The 21887-nt window shown below is 38.0% G+C and overlaps 1 protein-coding gene across 2 annotated transcripts in view; it reads left to right on the top strand.

The window, feature by feature from the left end:
• Positions 1-21887, top strand: part of txndc16 (thioredoxin domain containing 16) — a 169205-nt gene that overhangs the window by 68059 nt on the left and 79259 nt on the right. For both annotated transcript variants that reach the window (XM_039741384.1, XM_039741385.1), the window contains exon 15: positions 14978-15114. In XM_039741384.1, the coding sequence (XP_039597318.1) occupies positions 14978-15114 (137 nt within the window). The remainder of the gene's footprint in view (positions 1-14977; positions 15115-21887) is intronic.

Raw genomic sequence — 21887 nt, 5'->3', positions numbered from 1 at the left:
GGAGTTGTCTCTTAAGCTTTCTGCAGTGAAGCTGCAACGTTTAGCAGTGAACAGGATCCCTGTATGACTAAAAGGTCTCTCACAGGCTCCAGACGCAGGAAGTTTGTGTGTGGTCATGTAACTGCATGGCTACGTCTGATTAGTGAAACAGAGTCATGCAATTATTGTTGCTACGTTTGATTGGTGAAATGGAGTCATGTGATTATTGTTGTTACATCTGATTGGTGAAACAGTCATTCAGTAGATTCACAGGTGACTTCTGTCCAACTAAAATATAGCGTATCTAATGTGTAAATGGAAAAAAGTAATGAGTCGAGTGTTGCCCAATATAGCGGGGTAGGAGTGGTGTTTCTTCTTCACAAATGTACTCAAGTAAAAGTAAAAAGTATGGTGCAGTAAAACTACTCGTAGAAGTACAATTTTTTAAAAAAGTTACTCAAGCAAATGTGACGGAGTAAATGTAACTCGTTACTACCCACCTCTGATGTTGAGTTGTCTCAGGTTTACTTTAATGTGCCATTACAGCATGTAAATGTTAACTATGGATCATTGGTTTTGTATAGTCTTTCACACCCAACATAGTTTCAAGCTCTTTAACAAATCAACAAAAAGTCAGTTTTGCTAGAAGCTTTCAAGTTTTGCAATTAGAGTGGAATTCACATGCATAAAATGAGTTAAGTGCTCTATGCTACAAAGTGCTTGTCTGTGCTTTTACTATCTGCCAATTTGTTCTCTTTATCTTGTTGCACTGATGACTTTAAAATGTATTTTTATATTTTTATCTAGCCCCTATCATTGTTCCTCTCTACATGTGGTCTAACCAGATTCTTCCATAGCTAGGTACATAGCCCACCTGTTTCATATCATAGTATTTAACTTAATTTACTGTAAACATGCAGAGCAGATGTTATTGAATGGGTGCTGATTTGTGAAAGCATCAGAGGTAGTCCCTTTTTTTGCATGGCCCACAAGAACAGGTTCCTGAACTGAAACCATACCATAGAATTTTGTGAATTTCCCTTTTGAGATTAATAAAGTATCTATCTATCTATCGATTTTGGCTGAGAGTGGAATAATACCTTATTGTGCAACGAAGCATACAAGTAAAAATGTGGAGAGGAATAATGATCCATATCAGGCAGGAAGCTCAAAATCCAAAGATGAGCTAGAGGCTAAAACACTACCTCAAAACCTTAGATCCTAGACTAACAAACCTCTAGCTACAAATGCTGAAGCACCAAAAAACCATTTGTGTGTGTGTGTGTGTGTATACTGTATGTAGGTATGTATGTATGTATGTATGTATGTATGTTGTGACACTAGAGGGCACTGTCACTCCTCAAAACCCACAGACAGAATGTCCAAGACTCCAGGTAAAAGCACCAAGAATTTTTTTTTTTAATTATTTTTTTCAATAAAGTGCACAAAAGCACCACCACCACAATACACAATAAATCCACTAATCAATAGAAATACAATAAATCAATCCTCCACTCCCAGCAGTTCCATCACACTACCTCCCAACTCTGGCTCAGCTTGCTGGGTCTCGCATAGTCCTTTATATAGTCCTTGACCCGGAAGTGCTCCTGTCCTTCAGTCCATGTGATTCAATAGCACTTCCGGGTCAGATGAAGACATGTATTTTTTTTATATACCGTGTGTGTATATATATACCCCATAATAACAACGTGAAAAAGTTTACTTGAGATTTTTGCAAATTTATTAAAAATAAAAAAGTTGAGAAAGCACATGTACATAAGTATTCACAGCCTTTGCCATGAAGCTCCAAATTGAGCTCAGGCGCATCCTGTTTCCTCTGATCATCCTTGAGATGTTTCTTCAGCTTAATTGGAGTCTACCTGTGGTAAATTCAGCTGATTGGACATGATTTGGAAAGGCACATACCTGTCTATATAAGGTCCCACAGTTGACAGTTCATGTCAGAGCACAAACCAAGCATGAAGTCAAAAGAATTGTCTGTAGACCTCCGAGACAGGATTGTCTCGAGGCACAAATCTGGGGAAGGTTACAGAAACATTTCTGCTGCTTTGGAGGTCCCAATAAGCACAGTGACCTCCATCATCCGTAAGTGGAAGAAGTTTAAAACCACCAGGACTCTTCCTAGAGCTGGCCGGCCATCTAAACTGAGTGATCGGGGTAGAAGGGCCTTAGTCAGGGAAGTGACCAAGAACCCGATGATCACTCTGTCAGAGCTCCAGAGGTCCTCTGTGGAGAGAGGAGAACCTTCCAGAAGGACAACCATCTCTGCAGCAATCCACCAATCAGGCCTGTATGATAGAGTGGCCAGACGGAAGCCACTCCTTAGTAAAAGGCACATGACAGCCCTCCTGGAGTTTGCCAAAAGGCACCTGAAGGACTCTCAGACCATAAGAAACAAAATTATCTGGTCTGATGAGACAAAGATTGAACTCTTTGGTGTGAATGCCAGGCGTCACTTTTGGAGGAAACCAGGCAGCGCTGATCACCAGGTCAATACCATCCCTACAGTGAAGCATGATGGTGGCAGCATCATGCTGTGGGGATGTTTTTCAGCGGCAGGAACTGGGAGACTAGTCAGGATAAAGGGAAAGATGACTGCAGCAATGTACAGAGACATCCTGGATGAAAACCTGCTCCAGAGCGCTCATGACCTCAGACTGGGGCGACGGTTAATCTTTCAGCAGGACAATGACCCTAAGCACACAGCCAAGATACCAAAGGAGTGGCTTCAGGACAACTCTGTGAATGTCCTTGAGTGGCCCAGCCAGAGCCCAGACTTGAATCCGATTGAACATCTCTGGAGAGATCTTAAAATGGCTGTGCACCGACGCTTCCCGTCCAACCTGATGGAGCTTGAGAGGTGCTGCAAAGAGGAATGGGCGAAACTGGCCAAGGATAGGTGTGCCAAGCTTGTGGCATCATATTCAAAAAGACTTGAGCCTGTAATTACTGCCAAAGGTGCATCGACAAAGTATTGAGCAAAGGCTGTGAATACTTATGTACATGTGATTTCTCAGTTTATTTATTTTCAATAAATTTGCAAAAACCTCAAGTAAACTTTTTTCATGTTGTCATTATGGGGTGTGTGTGTAGAATTCTGAGGAAAAAAATGAATTTAATCCATTTTTGAATAAGGCTGTAACATAACAAAATGTGGGAGAAGTGATGCGCTGTGAATTCTTTCCGGATGCTCTGTATATACTGTACATACTAGGGGCTCTGCCCCCCTGCTCACTTCGCTTGCTCACCCCCGGGTTTGGTTAACTGTATATACAATTTAAAGAGTTTGTTATTTTCATGGGAATTGTTACATACTCTTTCAATTCTATGTTGCATCGCTTATCCGTGATCATAAATATACACCTGACCGAATTGTGGAAACTTGTCGTAGCATTAATTTTTGCGGGACAACAGATACTCATAGCGTATGGTCAGTTATGTAAGAATTTCCATTTGTTTGTTCTAATGCGATCTTTATTATCTTTGTTTTTTATACTTTCGAATTTTCCTACTTTCATATTCCTTAACTTAACTGCATGTGTATTGCGACAATGTTTTGTGTGTTTTTTTTTTTTTTTCTTTTTCTTCTGAGGCTTTTCGAATTCCACTGCTTTCATAATCTCTAACCTGCTCTGGATGTTTATCGCGCCAACGTTTTTGAACATCTTTATGAAATCTTTTATTTCTGACCCTGATTGGACCTACGAGGTTTTCACTTCCACTTGGTCCTGGCTGATTATTATTTTCCTTATTTTCTGAATTTGCTCATAGATTATTATTGTTTTTTTTGTGCGTTCTTTTTTGTCTTCTTTTCTCTCCAACAATTTTGGGTCTCTTTTCGACACGGTGCTCTTTCTTCTTCGCTTAGTCGATGACGTGCCATCTAGAATGTATAAAATTTTTAAGAGATGGGAGCACACGAAGTTTGTCTGCCAAAAGTATTCCAATAACTGAGAGGTTAGATGTCCATGATCTTGTTTTAAATTTTTTGTAAGTAGTATGTGACGTGCAAAAGTCACCGTCTCACGGGTCTTGCTTCCACAGGTTGTAAAGTCTAGTCTAGTCGTAAAAGTGTCTTTCCAAGAAGATCACGTATCGACCCAAGATTTTTTTATCTAATATATAAAGCAGAGTCGATGTATGTTTGTTTGTCCGCCATACAAATCTGCACCGGGAATCCAATCGCCACCAAACTAGGCATGGGACTCCTTTGTGAACAGGAGGAGGTCATGGGGTATGTTTGGTTAGGAAAAATGTTTGGGGTGAAGTGCAGGACACCTTGGCTTTCACATATAACTGACAGGTTGCATATCATGAACATCCTGTTGCTGTTATTGGCCAAATGGATCATATCTGTGTTTATTGTAGAGCTCTAAAATGGAAAGGAGAGTCACTGGGATTGTGTTGCTCAAATGGGAAGGCAAAACTGCCATCTTTACTTCGTCCACCTGAACTTCTACACTCTTTGTCAGGATTAACACCAATTTCTTGAACAACATCAGGAAGTACAATTCCTGTTTTGAAATTCCTTCAAAACTGCAACTAAACAAATACAAGAGGATGGATTCATGCCGACATTCAAAGTGCAAGGTCAAGTTTACCATACAATAGGATTATTACTTCCATTAACTGATGGGACAATTGAGTTCCTTCAGATCTGCTTCATGGGAGATATTTCCACAACAGGGCATTATAGACAAAGCAGAATACTGAATGTGAGACTGGACATTGTGATGGATTTAGAATGATTCCTTCATGAGAACAACGCATATGTCACCCTTTTTAAGACTGCACTTCAACGTACAGTGGAACCTCAGTTCAAAAACGTCTCGGTACACGTATAATTCAGTTTACGACCAAAAAGTTAGCCAAACTTTTGCCTCGGTTCACGACCACACACTCAGTATACGAACAAGCCAGTTTCCCTTTCGGTTTGTGCGCGCTGATAATTTCCGCATGTGTTGCATTGTTCTCGGTCAGATGTGCGTGCTGGCACGTGTGTGCGTGCTTTCGCTGTGAACTCTTTGTGCTCTATTTCATTTCCCTTCCGATTACTGTATTTAAGCATGTGTTCAGCCTCTCCCTGTTCATTGTTCTCAGTCAGACGTGTGTGCTTTACCTGTGCACTGTTTTTGCTCTACAGTATTTCGTGTGCTTTTGCAGTTAACCATGGCTTCTAAGCACTGTAACCTCCTCTCCACCCAGTTTCTCCTCACTTCATGCCAGAACTCGACTCATGCAAGGTTAGTTTTCTTGGTGGTTTATGGTTAGTTTTTGTATTACGGATTTTTCAAATGTCCATTTTTCGGTTCGTAGCGTGAATTGTTGCAATGTTACTTTTCTTGGTTGTTTATTAAGTTACGGATTTTTCAAATGTTCATTTTTTTCCCTGTGCTTAAAACTAATTTTTTAAAAAAGTGTTTACAGCGATCGGGTTGTAAGGCTATTAGTGTGAACTCCTGCAGTGTTACTTTCTTGGTTGCTTGTGGTTGGTTTTTAAAGTTCGGATTTGTTCTATTGTTTTTTTTCTCCTGTGCTTAAAATTCATTAAAAAAAGTGTTTACAGCGATCGGGTCGTAAGGCTATAGCGCGAACTCTTGCAGTGTTAGTTTTCTCCTTTCAAGGTTTTCTCAGTGTTATTCAATGTTTTTACATTTAGTTTACTATTACGATGTGCATTCTATGGTGTGATTAACTATATTTGTGTTTAATTATGCTTAAAAAATATATTTACATACAGTTTGTAGGGTCTGGAATGGATTAATTGTATTTACATACAATCCTATGGGAGAAATTGCTTCGGTTCACAACCAAATCGGTTTACGACCAGAGTTTTGGAACGAATTATGGTCGTGAACCGAGGTTCCATTGTATGTCAACAGATGATTATAAAGTTGTCATAAGAGCTGACAATATGCCACAGGGAGAGCATCACCGACGATTCAGTGCTCTAACACTTGAGGAGGTTGCCATTGTAATGGTAGGCAATGACTTTGGGAAGTGGGACATTATCATTGAGAAAAGGAACAGAAGTCTTCAGCATGTGGCAGACACACACACACACAAGTCGTATGATGCCCTTCAGTATCCACTAATCTTTTGGCAAGGCAAAGATGGGTATTAATTTAAAATTCCATAAACAGATCCATCACCGGGCAACTCTGTTGAGTGCAATGGACTTTTATGCTTACCGACTAAATGAATAGAGTTTCTGAAGAGAATCACATCTTGAAATGCCGGCAACTTTTCCATCAATACATATTATTGAAGCAACTATCATAACAGGTTGTGCAAGACGTGAAAATGTTTTCATACCAAGAATACCGCTGATTCCGAATGATTTACCCTTTGATTTCAAATGGCATTTGGCTTTTGCTATGTCAATTAAGAAGGCTCAAGGGCAATCACTGCAAGTTGCAGGCATCAATTTGGAAAATCCATGCTTTTCACATTGACAACTCTACATAGCATGTTCTAGAGTGGGCAATCCTCAGAATTTGTTCATTTTTGCACCACAAGGGGAAAAAATATATAGTGTATCTAAAGGGTCTGCAATAACCACTTGTATTACCTATTACAATAAAATGTGAATCAGAAAAATGTTTGTTCTATTTCTATGTTGTGTTTCTTTCGCTTGGGAAATTAATTATACATTCCCGAGCAATGCCGGGTACTCCTGCTAGTGTATGTGTGTGTGTATATATATATATATATATATATATATATACTGTATATATATATATATTTATATATATATATATACTATATATATATATATATATATATATTTATATATATATATATATACTATATATATATATATACTATATATATATATATACTATATATATATATATATATATATATATATATATATATATATATATATATATATATAATATAGTTGTCAATCATCTGGTGTGCAGTGGGAGGAAGAGAGCAGGCATTTGAACATAGCATCAGCCCCTGGAGTGGCGGGATAATTACAATCACCAGAGCCCTTAAGCTGTCCTTTATGCACATGTGTGTGGCAAAAGATTAAAAACAGGAAATACAAGCCTTTTAAATTAGAATAACAGATGATAAACCACAATAAAATAGCAGATACTACAAGAAAACCTTGAACAAATAACACAAATTGTGATATAAATCTAAATCATCCTGAGCCCCTGGACAGAGAGGTAAACTGAAGCAAGGGATCAGAATGCAGTTAAATGCATTTCTGAATAAATGTGTTTTAAGTGGTTTATATAAAAAAAAGGGTTTTGTCAGATGATATATTCCAAATATTTCTATTGTAAAAAAAAAATAGGAAATGAAAAGAAAATAAACATGTTGCACAAACTATTTATTGTAAAAGACACAGAATCTGTAACAATGTGAACTGCATGAACTATACAGTAAAAAAAAGGTATTAAAACAAGATTGACAGTAAAGAATATTCAAAGAGCTATTCTTCACAATTCCTGTGGTTCCCCATTAAGCAAAAACTAGCAAGCCTAATTAGACTTTAATGTTGCCCTTATAAACATCCATATGAACATAAAGAAAAATTATATAGACACAGCAGGACCTATCAATCTGAGCCCAACAATACAGCCTGCTTAAGAGATCTTTCACAGTTGTCACACAACTGATATTTTTGAAATTGTCTTTTCACAGAAATCGATGTGAAATATTTATTTTATGGAGCAAAACGTCTCCCATTCCATTGCTTTCTAACTTTGAAGTTATACAACATTTCAACATGCAAGGATGAAAAGATGTGAAAATAATGCTTATTGTTGCTTACTTATAACTTTATTTATGCTTAAAGTTTTCTCTTCAAAGTCTGAAGATGCAATCAAACCTAAAAATAATTTCCAAGTGCTAAAGGGGGTGGGGAAGGGTTGGGGGGTAATTTTCAAAGTTAAAGGAGGTGATTATAAATAGTTTTTGAGGCAGGAAGGGAACTGGGAAAGGTGGTTGTTGTGCACTGTTGCCAGCTGTGCCAGAAGGAAACAGAAATCCCACTCCTCACCATGCATTGTTTTTTTTGCAGCAAGTAACAAAGTTGGCTTCCTGATGCACTCTGCCGTGGTAAAAATTATAAATTAAAATTTCTAATGGTGTCTCATTTCTACCAGTATAACATGCACCACTTCCTAGGAGTTAAAATGACTTGGAGATCTAATTCGTAAGTTCACTTTTGGTTCCCACTATTAAAAAGATATGCTGTATATGTGGAAGCCAGAAAATCTGTAAGTATTCAGTTTTCACTTTGGCAATCACTTAGTTTTGCATTTTTGTTTTTAGTCCAACATAAATTTTAGCTATTTCTAAAAGAATTGTGACATTTAATTAATCATGAGATTACATCTTGCTTGAAGAAGGGGCCTGAGTTGCCTTGAAAGCTTGCATATTGTAATCATTTTAGTTAGCCAATAAAAGGTGTCATTTTGTTTTGACTTTTCTCTTAATCATGAAAGAAATTGAGAAAATACAGCAATTTCTTTGTTGACAATGGGGAAAGATTTATGATTACTTTCAATTGCAGCATTAAATCCTTTGCCAACTTAAAGGGGTTTATTTGTTATTTATACTATTTTCCCCACAGAACAAATTATAGAAGTTATCATTTTAGCAATCTTTAAGAGCAAACAAGAGTTCAATAAAATAAAATTTACTAAATATGCCATCTTTACCATATATTTAACTATAAACTTACTATAATTATATGACGAAGACTTAAAGATGGTTTACATTTAACATGATTTACATAAATAAACTCAAACTTTGTGGCATTTCAGTTTGCAAATTGTAATGTATATTTTGCTCAATAACAAAAAGCTATTTAGACTCAAGTTTTGAATCTTCTACACACATGATTAGGCATTTTTTAAGCTTTATCTTAAAACCATTCTCCATTGCTAAGGTCTAGACCATTTTTAGGTGAGCCCATACAATGGCTCCACATTGCCCTTATGGGCTGAGCCCGACCAGGTTATGTTGGTTGCTTGACCACCTTGCACTTTCTGGACAAATGCCACCCACAGGCTTGCCCCCAGGGGTGAGTCCTGGTAACCCTATCCAAGACAGGATTCACTGTTTTTTAATTTGTAGTGTCATGAGGGTCATTGTGAACTATTCTTTGTCTGACTCTTGACCAAACCTGTTTACCAAGGGGGACCCTACCAGGAGCAAAAGATTCAGATGACCTAGCTCAATGTTCATGCCTAATGTGCACAAGCTCCATCATCATGGTAAAGTGATAATCCTGAGCATAGTACAGCATGAAGTCCAGGATATTAATTTTAAATGGACCCTGTTCAAGACCTCAATTGTGATAAATTACGATATGTAAGCCTGTTGTGATTTTACAAAAAAGTTACATTTACAGGAAAGATTATTTTTTTAAAACAGAGAATATAAATAACATCAAAGTGTGGCAATGCAAAAAATATAACGTAGAAAGAAATACTGTATACAAATGGAGAGAAGCCACAGAACCATGTAAATAAAAGCGTACCTGTAGTGTGCAGTTCTTAGAGCAAAAGATGTGTAATCCCTCCTGAAAGGTGTTAAAAAGCTTGCTTCCATATTTCAGTATTAACTGTAGCAGGCAGTAGTTAAACTAGACATATCCTGATTTGGACGCCTCTAACCGTAGAGGGAAAGTATCCACAAGCTTTTCAAAAGCAGTGGGCATCTCATTATATAACAGCAAACCTAAAACAAATATTAATTTGCAGGTGAACCTCTATCCATCCATCATATCCTAGCACAGGGTCACGTGGGTCTGCTGGGCCCAATCCCAGCCAACACAGGGCGCAAGGCAGGAACAGACCCCAGGCAGGGCACCAGCCCACCGCAGGGCACATACACACACCCACACACCAAGGACAATTTTGGATCGCCAATGTACCTAACCTGCATGTATTTGGACTGTGGGAGGAAACCAGAGCACCCAGACAAAACCCACGCAGACACGGGGGAGAACATGCAAACTCCACACAGGGATATAAAATCAAATGTAGTCAAAAAACTGAACTGTTTTATTTATACAGATTTATAGCTAAAGGCATAGCCCTGAAAGACTAAGCAAAATTAAAATGAAAATTAAACGATTGCTTGGAGTTTGCAGCAATAAATTTATTAAAGTCACTAATCACCATGCCAGTGAGAGGCAATGAGTTGCATGTTGATTAGCACATGCAGGGTTAGGGTAAGAATTACACTGTACCCTGTTCGTGTGCTTGATAATGACACTATAACATAATGTCACTATTTTTTTTGCTATTCTTACTATACTCTTACTTAATATTAAAATAGACTGAAGAACCTCTCCCTGGCCTTGGTGCTTCAACTTAATTTGTGTATTTAGCCTGAAATTGTTATCAGAGGCATCCATCCATCCATTAGCCAACCTGCTATATCCTAACACAGGGTCACAGGAGCCAATCCCAGCCAACACAGGGCGCAAGGCAGGAAACAAACCCCGGGCAGGGCGCCAGACCACCGCAGGGCATGCACACACACACCAAGCACTCACTAGGGACAATTTAGGATCGCCAATCGACCTAACTTGGATGTCTTGGAGAGCGACCAAGGCAGTCATTATGAGAGCCGGAATAGAGGACTGCAACTGCTAGCATCTCCACTAATTGCAAGACCCATTGGGTGAACTGGGGAGACTGAATGGGTGAACTGGGAATGAAAGATATGCTGGCTTCAGGAATGACAAGGGAAAGATTCCATTGACTGCATGGTTTTATTCTGAGACTAGCTGTACACAGCTACGCGTTGCTGTGGCTCAGTCTGGTTAAATGGAAAAGAAAGAAAAGAGAAAGCGCACGTTTCTAATATGTTTAATTTCACAATGCTTGTGGGTATACAATATTTTTTGCTGTTCCATTGTGCGTGCAGATATAGAGATTGTCTGGTTTGCCGACTCTAGAACACGCAACATATAATTGTCCATGTGAGAAGCAATCAGTGTCTAGATCTAATCTGCACAATTCTAAATATTTGGCCCTGAGCTTTGTTGATGGTGATTGCAAATGCCAATCGAATTGGGAATTGCAATCTCTTAAACTGAAATGGCATATCCGTTGGAATCACAGGAATGCGAGGAATGAGGACATGTTCACCTTTGAAAGGTCCTGTCAAGATTGTTGGCTCTACGACGTTGCTCATTAATTTTTTTTACTGCAAGCCGCGTGCCGTTGCAAAGCTTTGGCTGGTTGATATTTCGTAATATGATAATTGCGACACCGAGTACGTGCGGTGGCATGCCTGGCAGATCGAGTGAATTCAAAAATTCTGTTGGATAATTAACCACTTCATCTGCTTCCACAACAGTGTCGATGGACTTGTGACTGCCTCGCTTTGAATGTTAGACTGAATAATATTAAGTTCGTAGACGTCTTTGTTCTTGGCCGCAAGAATAGCTCGTTCACTCAGCCAATCGTGATTCTTATAATTGGTTTGAATATTGGGAAATACTTTTTCAAACAATTCTTCTTTTGACGTCACTAAATTGCAGAACTTGAGGCAATGAAATTCGTCCTGTGGTCAGATCAACCGGCACCTTTCTGTTCCCAATTTCCAGCAATTGATGTGAAAATATCCCAGCTGATCGAGCGTTTTGTAGCTGGACATGCATATTTGTAGTTAATTTTGACGTATTAACGTGGCGCCACAAAGTAGAGCATTTCTGGCAAGTATTTATTTTGTCCGCTGGTGTCGATCGAGGAATTACAGGTAATGTTTGCCTGAAATCTCCTGCAAGCAATATAAATGCGTTCCCAAATGAGGTAATGTTTCCATGCAAATCTTGCAATGTTGGATACTAATGCTCGAGGATATCGCTTAGAGCATTTTCTGTCTATCATGCATGGTGATTTTGGATTCAGTGTACCGCAAGGTCCATGTATCATATTTTTCGTCACAACTTCATGCAAATCCTTATCGACGTCGGCATCGGGTATTTCAGCGTATATCACATCGTCGATTTTGTTATAGAGCCAGATTAGTATATGTGCGTGTGGCAATCCTCTCTTTTGCCATTCCACTGAGTACATTCAGCAGCTCACGGACCCAAACACTTGGGTTTCAGCTTCCGTCTGAAAAAAACGTGCTCTGATGTCTATCCACCGGCGATTGCCCAGGAAGGAAAAGTTGTTGTATATTGTCCCAAGCTGGATTGCATGTGAATGTAATGAATAGGTCTGGACGCCCGTAGTGACGAACATAGGCAATTACATCTTGAGCATACTCATGCATATGACGTGGACTGCCTGTATATGAAGATGGCAAAATCATTAGTCTTCCAACGTTAGTTGTATTACCGTCATTTACAACTACATCTCGCAAATGAACGTATTCTTCAGAGCCAAGCCAGCAAGCAGAGTTTTTAATGGCTCTGACGGTTCTCCAAGTTGAGGCAGTTTAATTTTTCCGGAGGCGCAACACATTCCTTTCATTTCTCCATTAAATTTCAGAGCCTTGCAATAACGACACACTTCATTCATCGTGCCAATGAGTACATGCCGGTGTTCTAACAAAACATCCTACCCATCGAATTGATCTACTCACTGATACTATGCATGCACAGACCAAAATTACGCAACTTAGCCTTACTACATTAATGCATTTATTACAGTTTACTGCATAGGTATTTACTGTCAATATTTTATAAGTTGTATATTTTGCATGTGCGACATTTAATCTTGTACAGGCCATTCTATCCATGCACGAGTAATAACCGTCTTGTGAAATCTTTGCATCAGGCTGTGTCTCTTTCGGGCATTAAATGATGCATATAGAATAAATTGAGAAATGTTAACATTTCCATAAATTTGATAGACGACTTCTAAATACAACATGTTAAATGATGACATGGTATAACGTTATAAGTTTAATGTTACGACTTTCAATAAACTACAGTAGGATACTTCGACAAAGTAGGATAAATCGGCCTAAAGCTTTAATCTTCAGCTGGGTTGTACCGGAATGCAAGGCGATTGTAATTGCGTGATTGCTGAGCACGAAGTCGTGTTTGACGCTGATCTGCTGTTTCTCGTGGACGTCTTTCAGCCACTCTCAGCCTGCCACGTTCATTCTGTTGAGAATGAAGCAGATCTGAAGCTGCAGAACGCGATCGCCGTGCTTGCAACCGTGCATCCTCAAGTCTGGCTGCACGTCGTTCTGCTGCTTCCTCGGCATGTATTTGAGCCATTCTTTTTCTGTTTCGCTCGTTCGCTGATGCCTGTTCTTTCTCAGTTTGATTTGCAATTACTTGTCGCAATGCTTCCGCTCCGCAAGTACGACAACCTAAGTTTGATCTTCTGCGAGGCATTATTTAGTACTAGCCATGTGCGCCCAACTACGTTGCGCGTGTTAAAGTTGTCTGTGAAGGGCTCCCTGTTTAAACGCAGCTGCCACTCGTGAACTGCGCCCTTCATCACATACAAAGAAAACCCTTGGACATTGATTCGATAGGAACGACCTACTCGGAATCACTGTCCGAATAGTAATTATGTGGTGGTGTAGGAGCATTTCTGCTTCTGTCCATTCACAGTCCATCTTGTTTTCACGACGCTATCGTTTCTTCTCACGATGTCTTCTCAACCTTTCTCCAATCTCGTAGGTTGCTTTGTGGCAATCCAAAGAGTAAGGTAATATACACGGAGCAATGGTTATGAAAGAACACATAGGTATCCAGTCTCTTTAAAGCATAAATAGGGATCACTTCACTGACATGTGAGCAAGCCACGGTACAACTGTGAGACGCGCAGCACTCGCCAGCTACAACGTAACAATAATAATTTCCGGAACGTGCTGTTACGTTGTCATTCATTTTACCCACTGTCTTTCTTTCATGCATATGTTACGTAGGCACGTACCTTTTATCTTCGGCAATCTCATTCTCTAACCAGGCTTCAGGAGCTAACCAGCGTAACACTGTCCACCACCCCTTTCGTTATTCCGGCACATTGTTGACATCCGTGAGTAACAACAACGTACTAAACTGGAAGATGGTCTATGCATGCGTAGAATTCATGGACAAACAAAGATCAAGATCTAAATGAAGATCTCTTTAGTTAATTTAAAGCACAACAATTTGTTTAGTTTGAATGTCTGTGTTTTGAGGTGTGACTGGAGTACTACAGTCTTCAGTAGTATAAGCCTGGAGGAGATTCTTAATGCAATGCCTATGTTTTAGCTGTCTCTCTACTGCTATCTAGTGCTTCTTCTTCTAATTCATTCGCGGACAAACAAAGATCAAGATCCAAATGAAGATTATATATAGAGATAGCCTGTGTTGCTTTTACATCCAACAGATGGCATGAAAAGCATGTTTTTACCTGTCACAGATGTTTTTCAAAAAAAGCATGTTTTTACCTGTCACAGGTGTGACATCTATATAATAGTAGGTATATAAAAACACACGCGTATTCAAATTGCAACGTTGTGTCAAAATTTCAAAGCAATCGGTGAAGAACTTTCGGAGATTTAAGATTTTGAACAAACGAACATTTACATTTTATATAGATTATTTATGGGATTTTAACTCACAGATGATTTATTGATTTTATTGGATTTTTTATTTAATTACTTAATGGATGGAACACTGCACTTTTTGCACCAACCCCTTGCTAAATGTTTGTGCCCTCATTTGTCTGGCTCATCTCAGTTCATGACTATCAACTGTTACGGGTTCAAGAAGCCATCACAAATATTTTAAGATACATTAGAAATGTGGGTAATTGAAGACTTTATATGTAGTAAAAACACTTTTTAAAATTGTCTTTTGCGTTTAATGTGAGGTAATGTGACAGTTTTGTAGTATCAGATTTAATATAGTTAAACTAACAACATCATTAGCAACATTTCATTCTGATCATACTATATATGCAAAACATGTCTCATTGGATTATATTTTTGATATAGGCTAGGTTCCTAAAAGTATCTGTATATTTTTCCTAATTTATAGAAGAAGAATTCCATCGCCACTAATTCTGACTACAGAGAACGATGTGGAATCGTTTCTCAGTGGAGAAATTCGTCAATCATTTGCAGCTTACAGCTCATTAGCAGTCTTGGGTTTGTTCAATTCCAGTGAAAAACAAGGTACTGTATATGTCTCTTATTTAGGCTCCTGTTTCAGATTACTGTATTAAAGTGTCTACAGCCATTCCTTTAAAAGCATGTTGTTAATAATATGTATAGCACAGAAAATGTTTTTTACAGTATGGAAAGTTCTGTTTGATGGTTTAAAACAAGTTGTTTCACTAGAGCTCAGCTGGCTCACATATTTTTAAACCATACTATGCCTTCTAAGCTGTTTGCGACAGACACATTTTTAGTTGATTTACCCCTGTGCTCCACAGTTTAAAATTACAAAAAAAAAAACACTTCAGACATTATAGAAGGCATGCTCCGTTGGATTTAAATTGTGCGACTGGCTTGGACATTCAAAAATTTTACTTTTTTTTTTTTTCTTTTGCTTTAATAAACAAAAGTAGGTCTGGGATCATTATCTTGTTGTAGGATGAAGTGCCTTCTAGTGAGTTTGGAAGCATTTACTGGAACTTAAAAGGTTTCTATAAACCACAGAATTCATTGTGCAATTGCTATCAGCAGTTACATTATTAATGAATATAAGTGTGCTGGTACCTGTGACATGCCTGAGCCATGCCCCACCACCATGTTTAACAGATTATGTACTATATGCTTTGGATCTTGGGCAATTCCTTTTTACCTTCATACTTTGCTCCTGCCATCACTCTGATACAGGTTTATCTTTGTCTTGTCTGTCCACATGACCTTTCCCAGAATTCTGTAGGCTCTCAAGTTCTTTTTTGCAAACTGTAATTTGGGGCCTCATGTGTAAGTGGTGCATTTGTTCAAAAATGTAGTGTACACCCATTTCCACATACACTTTAAGATGTATAAAATCTAAACTTTGCATAAATATAGTTTATATATATATATATATAGTATAGTTTTCTGTTTAGTTTTGCAAACTGGCGACACCCAGTATCAAAGCAGTGCCAGTGTTTCTGTGTCATTTCCCTTCTTTTTTATATTTGCATCTATGAAGCGGGATTTATCAAATACACAGAAATTAATTAGATATCATTTACAAATTTAATTTGCTTGATTATAATCATTTTATAATAATATAATGGTACACAGAATGACCAAACCATTCCAAAAACCATAGCTGCTTTAGTGCTGTTAGAAGACATCACAAATGGATGAATTAGAAGAGATACACTATGATGAAACTTACCGTGGCCCACCAAGTGATTAGCCAAATCGGAAAGCATTAAAACTTTGTTTGAATGTATTTAGCAGAATATAAAAACAGGTAATCAGATGCAGCATTTATTTTTTAACCAGTTCATTTAATTTGTGGTCAATATCATATAGTACAACCCTTATATTCCTTAGTTCATTGGCCACATCTTTTACAGCATTCACTGTTGCGCTTTCTGACTCCAGAACAGCATCCGTCAGTGCATAACCAGATGTTCGCCCAGCAGTTCCAAGTCAGAGGTGTCTGCGTGTGTGTGTGCAGCCAGCGCATGAAGATGTTGCTTAATCGGCATGGGGGTCAGCTTTTGTAATATTGTCTGAAACCGAATAAACAGGCTGCAACTCTTTGATATCTGACCACTTTTTTATTTTGGGCAGTGTGTGACTTTCTGGACTTGAACTTTCAAGTGTCTCCGCCATTCTGTATTTTGTTGCTTATACGACTGCTTAAACCAACAAATAGTATGTTTTTCCATGCCTCCACTTCGCATTTACTGAAATGTTTCTTTTTCCACATGCTTTTCCTATTTTCTTTTAACAAAACACTGAGGGGAAGGGGCTATTTATATTGATTTGCATATTCAAATATGCAAAATTCTGAAAGAAGACGAGGTGGGGCTGTAGGCGCTTGCAAATGCATTTAATTTCACGCACATTACGATTTATGAAGGTTAAGCGCCTGGAACTTGCCGTATGCAGTTTTATACATCTGGATGTTATTGTGTATATGTACATTTCAAGTTTTGTCTGTATGCTATGTTTTAGTGTGAATTCTACACATGGCTTCATACATGAGGCCTCTGGTCATCCTGTTTTTGAGGCTAACTAGTGGTTTGCATCTTGCAGTATGGCCTCTGTATTTCTGTTCTGGTCTTCTGAAGATCCAGTAGATGTCTCTGACACATATGCATCTGCTTCCTAAAGACTGTTTCTGATCAGTCGGACAGGAGTTTGGGGCTTTTTTCTTTCTTTTCTTCCTTGGCCTACCAGTCCCTTTGCATTTATTGAGCTCACCAGTGAGTTTTTTCTTCTAAATAATATTACAGACAGTAGATTTAAGTAATTCTAAGGTTTTACCAATGTCTTTATTCTTGTTTTGACTTTATTCTATGGTTTTATTCTTGTTTATTAATATCATAATGGTTTCTTTGACTTTCATTGGTTCAGCTGTTGTCCTCAAGAACAATGACAATTAAAGACTACAAAGGGTAGAAGCAACTCAAAATTAAAGAAATGCATGCAAGTTAAGTTAAAATACAGTTAAAATCTACAATATTATGTTGCTCTGAAATGTGGGGACCATATACAAAAAGTGTCCTTTCTACACAATATGACCAAAATGTATGTAAAAAGACTTGGATTAAACTCTGCATTGTACACTTTAATCACATCTGTTTGATTTGTAATTTTAAACTGTGGAGCAGAGGGGTAAATCAAGGAAAATGGGTCTTTGTCCAAAACATTATAGAGGGCACTATATATAAATAGAAAAGGTAGATAGACAGTTAGGTTTATACAGGGCATCCAGAAACTAGATAAATATCAATAAAATTTTTATTTGTTTTGTTTTTTACAATTTTATAAAATGTTTACTAAACTCACTTTTTCATTCTTAATTGTTTTCATAAAATTTTAATTTTTTCTGTTCCATTGTTTTTTGTAAATTGTACATTTAGAAGTCTCCCAAGTATAATTAAATTATGGTCATTGAGTTTCATATATAGTTTATAACAATGAAGAAAATGATATTAAATAAATTAATAACGCAGTCTGCATTTACTAAAATTCAAATTTTTGGTGTGTAAACAGATATTTTTTGTGGTTGATTTCTGCTCACTGTAATGTTCTGGTTGCAAAAAATAAACCCTTCCTTAGCAACCATAGGCCCTCAGCAGCCAGCCTTAAAATAAAAAATGCAACCCATGTTTGCATGCATTTGAATTTTCACCTAAAGATTAGCTCTGAAATTCAAGTGCTTGTACTCCAGTCCAAAGGCAGGCTTCTCAGAACTTGCAACTTTAAAATTCCAAAACCAGCACACTTTTGCTTATACTGTACATTCTAAAAAATAAAGCGAGTAACTCTGTGTGACCTTTTACTTTTGGGGAAATTGCTAGTACTCTGTGTGTTACATCTAGCTGTATTGTCAGAATCTTAAAATAACATATTTCTGAAAGTTTTACTTCAATAAACACATACTTAAATTGTATAATTTGAATGAGTGTCCTAAAAACCTTGCAGGAATTAAATAGGATCAAATGTCATGCTAGGTGCAAATGTCTGTTGCATGACTGGCAGAATAAAGTTGAATTCTGTTTCCCAGGTGGTTGATAAAAATGTTTAGATGATACAGTATGTATTTGTTCAACATCTCTGCCTCTTGAAGACTGCTTCTGATCTTTTGAACAGGCTTTTGGGGCTTTTTTTTACTATAGTGAGGATACGTCTGTCATGAGCAGTGGATGTCTTCCATGGCCTACCAGTCCCTTTGAGTTCACCAGACGGTTGATTTTGGCAATCCTATGGTTTTGCAGATGTCTCTAATGGTTTTATTTTTGTTTTTCAACCTCATAAGGCTTCTTTGATTTTCATTGGCACAGCTCTTGTTGAACAATGGTAACTACAGACTCCAAAGGTACTCTGTAGGTAGACTCAAGCCTAGGTACTGTATGCCTGTTATAATTAAGCAATGAATTAAACCTGAGTAATCACAACCACCTGTGATGCCAATTGTTCCAAACAATATGTTGCTCTGAAATAGAGGGATGATGTGTAAAGTGTCATTTCTAAATGAAATGACCTAAATTAAAGTAAATGCCCTTAAATTAAAATCTGCAGTGCACAATTTAATCACATCTGAATTGTTTGATTTGTAATTTTAAACTGTGGGGCAGAGGGGTGAATCAAGGAAAAATGTGTATTTGTCTCAAACATTATGGATGGCACTGTATATCTGGTATTGTCATAAATGGTACAGTTCAGCTTTATCTTACTAACAGATGATAGGCAATTCTAGTTCTGTATAGTTTTGATAAATACTGGTTCCATTCTGCCTACGTAATTCACAGTGTTTCATTTATATGCATCCCTCCTCTATGTCATAGTAAAATGTTTATGTATTATTTTGTATTAACTGATTTATAAAGATTAGCAAACATGAAAAAAGACATGTCCTATATGTTACCCGTTATTTTTCCACCCTGGTGAAACAGTGTCCTAAAAAAGCTTTTTATAAGATTACATTATTTTCAAATAAGCAAAATATAATTTCCTATTTAATTTTGGTTTTCTTAAAAAGAAAAAATGAGAGGATCCAGTCTTTTTGACATTTTATTTAGGAGAATTATTCTTTGAAAACATTTGTTAAGTCAAGTTTACGGATGCAAAATTCCTTTCTTAGCATTTCTGCATGCTTTGCTTAACCTTTTGACAAATCACAGTTCTCCGGAAAGCTGGAATCTGTTAACACTAGAATCCCTGACGCCTAAAAGAAACATTGTAATCCTAGGCCACCTTAAATTCCTTTTCACCTTTTGCATCAAAATGGATACGGTCCTGAAAATGGATGCTCAAGTCAATAGCACAGTAAAATCCTGCTTTTTTCATCTTAGTTGAATCGCCAAACTCAAGCCTCTTCTGTCTAACCACCTCCTGGAATAAGTAATTCATGCATTCATTACATCCCGGCTCGACTACTCAAATTCCTGCCTATATGGTATTAGTAAGGCCACTCTTTCTAGACTCCAACTGGCTCAAAATGCGGCTGCAAGGCTTCTAACTGAAAGCACCAGAAGCCAACACATTACGCCAATTTTAAAAACCCTACACTGGCTGCCGATTAGATTCAGAATTGATTTTAAGATACTCCTCTTAACCTATAAGGCACTAAACGGTCTAGCCCCCGCATATTTGAGTGTCTTGCTCCATCCTCACAATCCTCTTCGTGTTCTTAGATCCGCAGATCAGTTGCTCCTAACTGTTCCCAAGGCACGCTTTTAAAGCTCGTGGTGAAAGGGCTTTTTCCGTCTGTGCTCCCAGGCTCTGGAACTCCCTACCTTTAGTGGTTAGAAAAGCCACCTCAGTCGCCTCATTTAAATCACGCCTAAAAACACACTTCTTCACATTGGCTTTTACTTCTTAACCTGTCTCATTTCCACTTGTTTCTTCCTATTTCCCTATTTTATTGGGTCCTCTGGCCTGTTTTTAGTATCTCTGTTTTAATTTCTCTCTTAATTTTTGTGTTTAATATTTTGTTTTTAGTCTTGCTTCTTTTTAACTGTACAGCGCTTCGGTCAGTTGTAATGCTGTGTTTTAAGCTCAACAAATAAAAATGGTATGGTATGGTATGCACCTCCTCATCAACGCCTTTGTTTTGCAACTTTTTTTTATGTTTGGCAAAGAAGAGAATACATCCTTATTCAGTTGAGTAGTATTAGGCATGCACATTCTGTCAAACTGTCAATCAAAATGAATAATGACCGTAAGCCCTGCCCCTATGATGTAATAATGGAAGTCCCGGCCCCGGCCACACCCCCTGGCAACGGATTGGTGAAGGACACCCTGTCTCTGCCCAGACTCCGCCTTGAACCAACCCCCTTGCACCTGATTGGTTAAGGAAACTGTCAAGGGGATTTTGATGGATGTCTGCCCCCTTCCTTCAACCCGCCCCCTGCACCTGATTGATCAAGGAAAATGTCAAGAGCAGTATGATGGATGTCTGCCCCCTCTTTGAACTCGCCACCAACCCCCACTCACCTTCAGAGCGCAGACACGGGGGCTCGTCTCCCCCCTCCCCATAACTCCCGTGTGCCGAGCACTCGCTGGCCTTTTCGAGCACCCATCCCCCACAGCTTCTCACTTCAGCTGTAATCTCCCACGCCGCTGAGGAAATTGTTTTAGGTCCTATGAAGCACCTGGAGGTCATTTTTAATCTCTTTTAAGGGAGTGTAAGGCTGTGCAGCTCAAGGTCTGCCACCAACAATATTCGGATCTAAACTCTGTAAATACACTTATGCATTTAAACGTTTTTTCACAGTTTTGTATGTGCATGTGAAAGCACTCACTGTTACACTAGCACAAAATTTTTATATTTTCTGTCCACTCAAAAAACTAAAATTATTTCTATTAACACAGGTGATAATTAGAAATCATTTTACTATCTTTCATTAAAAAGTTGAAAAATACAGAAAAGCCCAATTATGATTTTTGTTTTGTCATGGGAGGGTCCTATACTCTTACTTATGTAGACCTTAAAACATATTTTTACCAAAATAGTTCATCATTTCTCAATTCCTGTGACTTCAGGTAATTAGACAGAGCTCCATAACAGGCAAGAGAAGATTATAGGTCAAATACACAGTGCCATAAAAGCAAAATAAAGTGTGAACACCGCACAACCTGGTATGGCTAGAGGGTTTCGTTTTTTCCAGGTAACCCATTTTTGCGTTGCTTGAGGTATCAGCAAGTCAAGATCTTTCCTTTAGTCTTTTTTGATCAGTTTTTATACTGATTTTACAAAGGTAATCTAGGTACGATGTGGTCATCCTGTCTCCAAGACAACTTTTCCTTTATCACATTTAAAT

This window comes from Polypterus senegalus, chromosome 18 (assembly GCF_016835505.1).
Source record: "Polypterus senegalus isolate Bchr_013 chromosome 18, ASM1683550v1, whole genome shotgun sequence".
NCBI classification, from domain to species: Eukaryota; Metazoa; Chordata; class Cladistia; order Polypteriformes; family Polypteridae; genus Polypterus; species Polypterus senegalus.
The sequence above is the reverse complement of the archived record's forward strand: the minus strand, read 5'-3'. Positions and strand labels throughout refer to the sequence as shown.